The following is an 11254-nucleotide window of genomic DNA, read 5'->3' on the forward strand; positions in this document are numbered from 1 at the left end:
GTGGGGGGGTGCTACCGGTTGGGCCAGAGAATAGGCTACTCAGGGATGCTATCCTCCATTCAATTCCCATTGGACAGGGAGCCATTATTGTCCCACTGTGGACAGAAGCCTTTCAATTTCATTGTCCTGTGGTGATATAGGCCGATAAAGACCCATAAATTCATAACAACAACAATGACAATAATAATAATAACAATAATAATAATAATGTCAGCAAAGTGATGAACAGTAGGAGAAGCTAAAATGCCATCCTGACTTTTATGCCACTGTAAACACAGATTAGTGAATAAGAATGTCCATGATTAGAAATCATATTACAGATTAGAGAGCTTTATTGTTATTGTACTTTATGACGACATCAAGAATAGCACGGTGGTAAAACAGATCAATCTGCTGGGTAAAAATTTTTTTTTAAAAAGCACACAAAGTGTAGGGAAGCGAAAGAGCTGCATGTTTGCTAGATATAAAAGTGACATCATTTATGGATTACAATAACTGAATAAAAGTAATTTATGCAGTGATCCAAGTGGCAAAGTGTGTGTGCGGGTAGTAAAAGTGGAGGGAGATTGTACGCAGTAAAAATACAAGTCCTTTCAGGTGTTTCATGATTTTGTAGGAGATCTGGACAGAAGGGAGGCGTGCTCAGTCCAGAGCGCTCTATGGATAGATTTGTTTCTTAGTTTGTTTGTTCATGATCTGATTGGCCTGTACCTCCTCCCTGACGGTTGTCAGCCACACAGGCAAAGGCCTGGGTGTATTGTGTCTTGATGATGGTGCTGTGACAGTCCTGAATTAGTCAGTATAAATATTGTCACAGTTTGAAAGGTCAGGCCCAATGTTTTAATTAGCTGGCAATTATGGATGTATCCAGGTGCAACCATAGAATGCCAATAAATGATAGCCTCAATGTTCGCAGTTTGGAAGAAATTAGAGAACAGGTGAAGCCTGGTAAAGTGTATAAAAGCAGGCATTTGGAAAAATGTTTGAAAAAATACTTTTTCATGAGTGAGTTTTTTTTTGTTTTTTTTTTATGAGAGGTCCTGTAGAGCAAGACAGAAAGAATAAACTAATTCACAAAGTTATTACCTTTTTATATTATGCTAATGATTTTTGAAAAACCATCCAACTTTGTTATTGATTCAAAATTTAGGTTTTTACTCTTCTGAAGAACAATATTTTCCATAAGCACTAGATGTTTGTGGACAAACGTCACTCTTAGAGAGACGAGACAAGTCCATGAATACCAGGTGTTATATTAGGTGCAGATTTTAAAATATAGAAGTGAACCCACACAAAAATACTTGGAACCGTGGTATCGTGGCTCTCTAGATCAATCTGGAAACAGGATACAGTCAGCTTATCTTAGCAAGACTTGAAGGAGGGATAATCTGCAAGGCTGGCTTCATCAAAAAGGAAAATTTAAGTTTCAGAAAAGTCACAATCAGGAACTATTTTTTCGGTGGGAGGCCAATGGGGCGGTCAACCACAGTTGCTGGGCATCAGGATCTGAAATGTGATCCTCTCTACAACTTCTGGTGTATGCATTTACCACCCCCTCTAAAGATCACTGATCAACAATTTGTATCTTGTTTTTTAATGTGATCACAAACAGAGTTACAAACACCTGTTTATATTTTTTTCACAACTTTTTTCCTGATGAACAACAGCGTGCAATTTCTTTAAGTCTTGTTATCAAAGTGATTTTTTGAAACCACAGTTATGAGGACAGGTTCCTTCATGGGCTTCCCACTGAGCAACAATTCCAGGACATTCCTTACCTTAAAATCTGACCTTTTTATAGCTACGCTTGAGTCTGCATACTAAAGAAGCACGCTGGCAACTGAATCATTTCCCCATGTCTGTCTGTCTTTATATTAGGCAAGGCTAAATATATTTTGATTCTGCACTTCACACAAAGACATCAAGCTTCTTATGTCATACTCAAACAGTAGGCAAAAAGTCCATTTCTTGGGATGGTTAACTATTCCTTTAAGAACCCAGAGAGAGAAAAAATACAAAACCTCTGGGTTACAAAAAGGACTGCATGTCTCCTCACTCAGTCACATTTCTGGGCCATGATATTATGTGTCACTGTTTGAGCATGCCATTGTGCATCCTCTCATTCTCAATGCATGACTTCCCACCGGTCACTATGAGATCAACTCACCACTCCAACTAAGTTCAATGTCTTTGGAGGCCTTAAATGTGTCATTGTTGCCGCAGGCAGGTTTAACTTTTGTATCATAGAACAGCCCCATGCCCCCAGGAAGTCCTACTGTGAGGAGGCCAAAGAGCAGAGACTTAAAACCTGCAAATCCTCCTCACTGATGGCATCTAAGCTGTGACATCCCTCCCTCTTCGATTCACACTAGGTCAGAAGCTGCTGAAAAGGAGGGAGCCGGGAGGGCATGGGATCAAGGTTTGGCTTCTTCTGTGGCTCAGTAACATTTGATTGACCAAACAAAGCAACAGGTGGAGGTTAGTGTCAGCTAAGGGCAGAGGAGGAGCTCATCTCTGGAGGAACCACACTATCCTGGCCGGGTGAGAAGAATGATAACAATCCCAAACTGTTTTCAGCAGAGAAACTAATCCTGGGTCAAGTCAAGCACAAAGTTTTCAAAAGAAATTTTGCACCATCAGATAAATAAATCAGGCTGTTCAGGAAATATTTTTTTTTATGTTGTTTTATGTTTTGTTTTTTTTTTTGTTTTTTTTATAAATCAAGAAGGTTTGAATTTCCAAATTGCACAAACACGGGCCATGCATGTCTTAAAGAACAGTATGGCTATGGCGACTTTAGAGAGGCTGCAGTTAAGTTCTTATGTTCAGTAATACTCATTGCTGTATGTTTGGTTCCACAATTGTTCCACTAGTTTCCTTTAGGACTTTGTAGAGGAGGGGCAGAGGGGTACTCCCTGGAAGAATCACCAGTGTAAATGAAACTTTTAGTTCTACTAAAACATATGGCTCTGTTTGGTAAAGGGGTGCTGTACTAATGCTGCACATTATGTCCACATTGCTCATCCTGAGCTGTCCTTCTGGTACTTTGTTACTTAAGTATTTCAGTTTCATGTATCTTCTACTCCAATATATGTCAAGAGGGAAACATGAAAGATTTAATGCACAAATTGGGGCTGAGCTAGATAGCTAAAGAAAGGTCTGGTTTCACTGTTGGCTCAGGCTGCATGTTTAACAGGCTTGTAGATCACAGGGTTTCCAACGTTTCTGTCAGTGATCACAGGTATGTTCACTTCTGTTGCTTTAAGTTTCTACTTTTCAATGTAGTCTTTCTTAAGAATTTGTTTTCAGTTGTTTGTAAGAGGAAATACACAACTAGTCAACTTCTGTTGACTACATGAAAGCAGGCTTCACATGTTCTTTGTTGTTTGGTGTACTTGGGAGCTTGAGCAGCAGGCTGGTTAGCCTTTTTTAAAATATATTTTTGGGGCTTTTTGGCTTTATTTAGTGCAGTGGAGATAGACAGGAAAGGGGGGAGAAGAATGGGGAGAGACCTGCAGTAAAGGGTCGTGATCGGGAGTCAAACCCACGACCGCTGCATCAGGGAACTATAGCCCCTGTTCATTGGTTGCCCACTCAACTAGGTGAGCTATAGGGACGCCCAGGCTGGTTAGCTTAACGATAAGTATGATTGATAAGTCCATATACCAGTCAGATTAGCTTATTTTTTAAAACATCATTTAACACGAATGCTGGGCTTCCATAGAAGTGTGCACCCAATTTATGTCGCATTGTGTCATTTTATACGTCCATTTTGTACATCCATTCATTTTGCAGATGACAAATAAATTGAAATATAGCTTCTAATCAAACGGCTTAAAATATAGATATTGATATTGCATTTAACCACTTGCTTTTAACCACAGCCCTGTTGTCATAGTTGCACACACCAATCAGTGCAGTTGTCAGTTGCTAAACAGGGATTAAAGCCCAAGAAATCAATGGCAGAACTGGACACCTCATGATAGCCTGGTCCCTGGACAATAGAAGATGTCCAGGTTCCAGTGGGACATGACCTCATTAGCCCCTGAACAATAACCTTGATCCATATTCTCACTGTGTTCATACAGGGCCAGGCACACAGTCACAGCAACACTATTGATGAATCTACTCTTAAAGCAAAAGGCCTGCAGTGAGACCCTCATGTCACTGACCACAGCGAATCACTGCATCTTTGTCAGGTTTTACAGTATTTATGTGTTGTATTATTTTCAACTCCTGTGTGTGCAAGAAAATCAAACACTAACTTTGACGAGAAACATTCATATTACAAGCAATCATTTAACGGAAATCACGTAGTATGAAAGAATATTATGCAGTAACATGGGAAAATGCCATTGAACCTTGCAACTGATCAAACTACAGAGAGGGAATGTCAATAGTTCAGTTTTATACTTCTATAACACTGGAAAACGCACTAAAAACAGATGATAAAAACACAATATTCAAAATCTGTGCTGCATAGCGGAGCTGTGGAGAAGCATTATTACACATGCGAGCTCATGTGGACTCAAATTAAGTAAGCCATACACATATCATCTATTTTTCATTCTAAAGTATTCACGTAGTGTGGTTCCATGAATGTCCGAGTTTAGGCAGTTTTCAAAGTCTCTAGGCAATAGCATCTAAATGAGTGTATGTGTACTGTACCTTTTTGTCTTTCATGGTCCCGTCTGGGTTGAGTCTAAAGCTGCCGACATTTATGGTTTTCTTTGGGTCCACCAGACTGATTGAGTAATTTAACTCATCTGCAATTGCCTTGCATGCTGAAAAAGACAGTTAACAATTTACTAAAGTAAATATAGGACTTGATGAGTCATACAAAAGGCTGCAGACATTTGATGACCAGCAAGGGGAATGTGTACAACACATTATCAGATGACACTAAGTCTCTGACACCATATTCTACTGTAGAGACAGACTGAAATTGTGGAGAAAGAGAGGAGTGGAGTGACATGCAGTCAGCTGCTGAGGCCATTTTCATCCATGTGGCATGCCCCCAACCACTACTGTATAAGGCTTTTAATACACACCATGAAAAGTCTGCAGGTTTGCAGATTTTAAAGTTCAATGATGTTTTTCTGTTTGCTTGTTTTGTTTTTTTCCCCCTAGAAAACTGTAAATATCTGCAAAGAACTACAAACAGTGTCTCTCAGTTTCTACTTCCCAACAGTTCTGTTTGCCAGGTTCAGCTCTCTTTTTCTCTGCTCAGTAACATGGTTAGGCTGGATACTTTTGTACTTTTGTTAGTATGCAACGGATGACATTGTAATTCAATTGTTTCTTTATTGCAACAACAGCACCAGCAATAATTCATCAAATGAAAAGCTTTAGTGAGAGCTCTGTGACCTACCAGAACAGTAGAGCATCTTGTTCCTTTTCCCCTGACTGCCGCTGATGAAGACAGATAGCACCATCATAGTCATCTGAATAATCCATGAGGCCATATTGAATACCTAACAGGAGAGACAGACAATTACACTGACATTCTGATTAGACAGAAGCTTATTCTCAGGAATCTAAACTTAAAGATCTGTGGCAGGTTCTCCAAGATGCTGAAGAACCTACCTGCCAAGTACCTTGAAAAACTTTGTGTACACTTGAAATCAGAGTTTACATACACTGTACAAAAAGACACTTAACCTTTTTTCCCCCTCACTATCTGACATCAAATCAGACTAAACTTTTCCTGTTTTAGGTCAGGTAGGATTACCAAAATTATTTCTATTTGCGAAATGCCAGAAAAATGAGAGAGAGAATTTTTTTTATTACTTTCTTTAACGCCAGAAGTTTACATACATTTCCTTGGTATTCTGTAGCACTGCCTTTAAACTATATGACTTGGGTCAAACATTTTGGGTTTCCTTCCACAAGCTTCTCACAATAGTTTGGTAGAATTCTGGCCCATTCCTCCTGACAGAACTGGGGTCTGTACGACAAAGCAAGATCAACATACCTACGATATCTTTCAAAGATCCGGCTTGACAAACCCTAACAACTGCACTCAGGATAACTGGTCACATGACGGTAACTCGCTAAGTCAACCAAGGTTTGTCTGAACTTTGTACGAGTGCTTGCACATAAAATGCGAGGCATTATCGGCATCTGACCAATCATGACTATGCTTGGTGTACCAGTCACCCCACAACATGATGCTGCCACCTCCATACTTCACAGTTGGGATGGTTTTCTCAGGCTTGCAAGTTTCCTCCTTTTTTCCTTGATGTAATGATGGTCATTATGGCCAAACAGTTCAATTTTAGCTTCATCAGACCACAGGACATCCATCCATCCATCCATCTCCTATACACTGCTTAATCCTCACTAGGGTCGCGGGGGGGCTGGAGCCTATCCCAGCTGACTCAGGGCGAAGGCAGGGGACACCCTGGACAGGTAACCAGTCTATCACAGGGCTACACTTAGAGACAGACAACCAAACACACTCACATTCACACCGACAGACAATTTAGAATCACCAATTAACCTCAACATGTTTTTGTGGGAGGAAGCTGGAGAACCTGGAGAGAACCCACGCTGCACGGAGAGAACATGCAAACTCAACGCGAACCGGCGACCTTCTTGCTGCAAGACAACAGTGCTACCAGCTTGCAGCCCACCACAGGACATGTCTCCAAAAATGAAGCTCTTTGTCTCTGTGTGCATTTGCAAACTGTATTCTGGCTTTTTTATGTTGCTTTTGGACTAATGTCTTCTTCCTCTCTGAGCAGCCTTTCAGCCCATGTTGGTACAGGACTCACTTCACTGTGAATAATGACTCTCTTATCAGCTTCAGCCAGTGTCTTCACAAGGTGTTTTGCTTTTGTTATGGGGTTGATACATTTCACACCAAAACGCTTCATCTCTGGGACACAGAACCCGAGCGGTATGATGGCTGGACATTCCCATGGTGCTTATACTTGGGTATAATCGTTTGAACAGATGAACATGGAACCTTCCGGCTTCTGGACATACCCAAGGATTAACGAGACTTGTGGAGGTCCACAATTCTCTTCCTGATATCTTGGCTGATTTCTTTAGATTTTCCACACACAACTAGTATTTACAGGAAACAACAGAAGTAAGGACACCCCTGTGCAGTTGCCTTTAAATGTTTAATGACTCAAAATTGTGTCACCACTCAGTGATTGCATTTCTTCTAAATAGACAAGTAGAATATTTCCTCTTATAAACAATCCAAAACAGACACTTCAGAAAGACTTCCTTATAAATACAAAGAAGAAACTAAGTTCAACACAGACCAGCTAATGCTTCAGACATGGCACAAGGACGTTGAGGTCTGTGTTTCGTGTGACAGCTCAGACAGTGTGAAGGACAGTCCATAATGTCAACCTCTATGGAAGACATCCAAGAAAAACACCCTTGCTTGCTGTTCAGTAGACAACTACAAGTTTAAACTTCGTTAAAAAAAAAAAAAAAGAAAAGAAAAGAAAAGAAAAAAAATGATGAATGTTGGAAGCACATTCTTTGTTCAGTTGACACATTGATAAATGTGTTCAGTTCAGAAGCACAGAGGTGGGAATGTGATGATATGGAGCTGTATCAGTGCAAAAGGCGAATGCACCATGAATGCCTGTGGATAAACCAAAATGCTGATGGACAAGATGACTCCCAGTCTACAGAAGCTTGAAGAGCAACATTCCAGCATGGCAAAGATCCAAAATGCACTTTAAAATCACAAAAGAGTTTCTACAAAAGAAAAAACGTGAATATCTACTGGTCAAATTAAAGGTAATGCTATTACTGAGGTGACACAGTGTTGAATCAGTTGACATTTTATGTAGATTACTGATTTCTAACATGTCTATGTGAATACATTTCCAAAGAGCCAACTGTCAACTGGTATGTTTTTCTTTCATTAATAGTTTTGACATCGCACATGAAGAGATACAATGAGGCCCTTGAATGTATAAACTTTTAGGGTTTATGTACAGAGAAGAAACTTAAACAATGACACTTCAATGGGATCAATGAAAAAAGAGCAATAGAACAACAGAGATAGGTTTGTAATTCTTTGAACATTATGTCATCTTAATAAAAGAGAATATATAAACCCCCTACCCCTAAACCAATGCATTAGTGCATTGCCCGATACAGAGAAGTTGAAATGCTGTCTATTTGTTATGCTATGGTTAAGCAACTGGGAACTTGGAATTCCTCAATATGGATGTCAGTGATTAATAGTGAATCAATGAATTGCCGCTAATAATTTAAGTGATTAAAAATATATTCACCTATAAGGCAGAAGATGAAGATCTTGCATGTCAGAAAATATACTTGCATTAGCTGTAGTACCTAGTTGCACCACCAGGTGAAGCCTCTTACTGTTTATAGAGATGGAAGATTGTGGCTTGTTTGTGTTTAATACTGTACTGACGCAAAGAGGCTGATTATGGGCAGTGTTGGCAAGGAGAGAACATTGTGGGGGTTTAGCTAGCAAAGGGCCACTGTGACAAACACATCTGTGAGCATCAATGGCTTACAGTCAGAGCTCACAAAGAAAACGTCACCAGAAGTCACATTTCCTACTTGGTAACTCGGGTAAGGTTTCTCGACCCCAGCTTCTGCATTTTACATAATTTTACAAAATGGGGGGTACAGCCTCTGTATTTAATGAGTTCAGCAGTGCAATACTTTCTGAACATCATTCGCTTTGCTCAAAAACCACCAGAAGTACCACATCAGGCTAAAGTTAACACTTCATATGGATATTGTTTTCAATATGTGCTTTGTACAGTTGTCTTTGTATTTGAATAAATGGACAAATTTCAAACCAACATAAAGCTAAAGTATGAATATTTTTGTTTTACAGCCATATTGTTTTGTTTTTTTCAACTGTGCATTTACCATTTGGAGGTCAAAAATGACGTTATTTCTGGTTTCAACTTCCTACTTTGGCTATTGTAACATCTTCGGCATCTGTCAGTACCTGTGAGTTTGTGAAAGTCTGTGTGACAGAAATTTTGTCTTTCCCAATAAGGTTGGGTACAAAAATGGCTTCAACTGATCAATTGGTATTGAAGATGGGAGAAATGGAGAAATTAAAAGAACAGATCTCCTAGTTATTATTGCTACATAAACATTATCACACACATTTTATTCACTCAACTCTGTTTCTTAGGTTTGCGTACATTCACTTGGCTCATTGGCTTTCTATGAACTACAAATGTCTGTTAAAAGACAAATTTAGTGGGAAGAAGACAGACTGTGCAAACAGGTCAGGTTAATGAGACCCAACAATAACAAATGTAATCTAGGTTTGGAGTTGAAGTTCAACCGTTTTACAAGTCTTTTCTCTGAGTTTATTGAATGGCTTCAGACAGTGGCAGGAGCCGAGTGTCTCTAAAGAGACAGCTGCTAACATCTACACACAACAGCTGTAACTTCAATTACAACAGGGGAGTCCAATCCTGGTCCTCGAGGGCCACAATCCTGCATGTTTTAGATGTTTCCCTCTTCCAACATACCTGATTCAAATGATCAGCTCATCATCAAGCTCTGCAGACGCCTGATAACGATCCTGATCGTTTGAATCAGGTGTGTTGGAGGAGGGAAACATCTAAAACATGCAGGATTGTGGCCCTTGAGGACCAGGATTGGACACCCCTGAATTAGAATAATCAGACTTAGTGCCAGGATCTAATGGCAAATGACACTGTGTACTTCCCATAAAGTCAAAATGTTTTTTCTGTTGTATCAAGCATTTTTTCCCCAGTTTTTTCTTCCATTGACAGCAGTATATTTGCATCAGTGGCATTACTGTGTGTATACAGGTGTTATAGAGCATGACTTCTCAAATCAATAAAGCAAATACCAAAATATGGCAACAGGTGGCCGAGCAAGGATGAAAATCCATTTTAATGACTCGTGAGTGGCTGTAGTTAGATAAATGATCACATCACACACGGCCAGAATTATTGGTGTTGGAATCTTAAAGTATATACTGTCTGTAGTTGAACTTTTTCTCCTCAAATACTCCACCAACACTTTTCTTCTAGGCTAATCTGAATGATGTCGCCCTTACACCATTAACTGTAAAACAAGGAAACAAGGTGTGTGATTGCTTAAGTCTCGTGCTGACATAGTTTTCAACTTGCCTTCATAGTACAACAGCATAATAGCATTCCTCTAATTCAGTCATGGCTTTTGGTTTTTGTGTGCCACCTTAAGACTTTCAGGTGTCCCACCTGGCCACCTCAGGGAAACGTTTGTGGATGCGGACAGGTTGGAGACCCCACCGCCTGTGGAAACGGCTATCTGGTTGTCACTTGGGACATTTTCCCACTTTATCTACTAGTGGGCCAATAAAAGGCACACTATTTTCATAAAATGTCACTTTTTACATGTATTTATCACTGCGTGCAACCCCAAACTGAGTAGCCCATTTCATTTGAAAATGGCAGGTGAGTCAAGCAGGAATTAAACTAACTTGTATGTAAATTTGTGCAGCTTGATGAACTGGGTACTCTAACCCTGCCGAATAGTAGTCTGAGTCAAGGCAAATTGTGTCATATGTTTCATCAGGTCAGTGCCGCTGTGACGGTTGGTCAAAACACTGGAAATATATTAAATTCCCATATTTCGCAGCGGGGTACGGTTCAAACCGGCAGCAGTAAGGAATACGTGACCGGCCTGCAGACAGCTTTACTTACCTGCAGAGGAGAGCAGCGGATGTGGAGTCGTTCGGACTCAAATGACAGCGTAGTTCTGACTAAAGTGGTGAGCTGTCATCAACTTGAATGTACATGCTTATCTCTGCTCAGCTCTCTGATCTGACCCATCAAGTGGCAGCTTTCACTCACCACTGGATATGACTTGCAACGTTCCGCTCGTGACGTTCAAAGTAAAATATACATCGATTAATATCTTGCTATATTTGAGCATACCACAGAAACTGATAGAGCAGCTTACATGTAGAAAGTAATCCACAGTGCGCCGGAAATGTTATTCTACAATGTTACAGCAGCGCTCGATCACATTCAATGTAAAAGTTTATTTCTGCTTTAACATTGAAGGTACAGTCGGCTCCTTTCTCGGTCTTTACGTGCCCGGCTGTGCTGCAGCCACGTTCGATCAGGCAGCCAATCAGGTTGCAGACTCGGAGAGCACAGACGAATCACAGAGCTGCGCTGTCTGCAGACGTCAGATTCGTTCTAGGTAAACTCCGCCTGCTGCAAAGAGGACGAGAGCAGGGAAGGAACAGGAGTTAAAAGTCCAC

At 40.3% G+C, this 11254-nt stretch overlaps 1 protein-coding gene across 2 annotated transcripts in view; it reads right to left on the reverse strand.

Annotated features, from left to right (window-relative positions):
- Positions 1–11010, reverse strand: part of cnpy1 (canopy FGF signaling regulator 1) — a 17376-nt gene extending 6366 nt beyond the window's left edge. Inside the window, exons 1-3 of one of the 2 annotated variants that reach the window (XM_008290913.1) lie at positions 10948–11010; positions 5372–5474; positions 4669–4784 (exon numbers count right to left, since the gene is read on the reverse strand). In XM_008290913.1, the coding sequence (XP_008289135.1) occupies positions 4669–4784; positions 5372–5465 (210 nt within the window). In that variant the 5' untranslated portion in view covers positions 5466–5474; positions 10948–11010. Of the gene's footprint in view, positions 1–4668; positions 4785–5371; positions 5475–10688; positions 10890–10947 lie in introns of those variants that run through there. The other variant, XM_008290912.1, reaches the window with a different exon arrangement.
- Positions 11011–11254: the final 244 nt, after the last annotated feature.

Source organism: Stegastes partitus, unplaced genomic scaffold, assembly GCF_000690725.1.
Source record: "Stegastes partitus isolate 25-593 unplaced genomic scaffold, Stegastes_partitus-1.0.2 Scaffold703, whole genome shotgun sequence".
Classification (NCBI taxonomy): Eukaryota; Metazoa; Chordata; class Actinopteri; family Pomacentridae; genus Stegastes; species Stegastes partitus.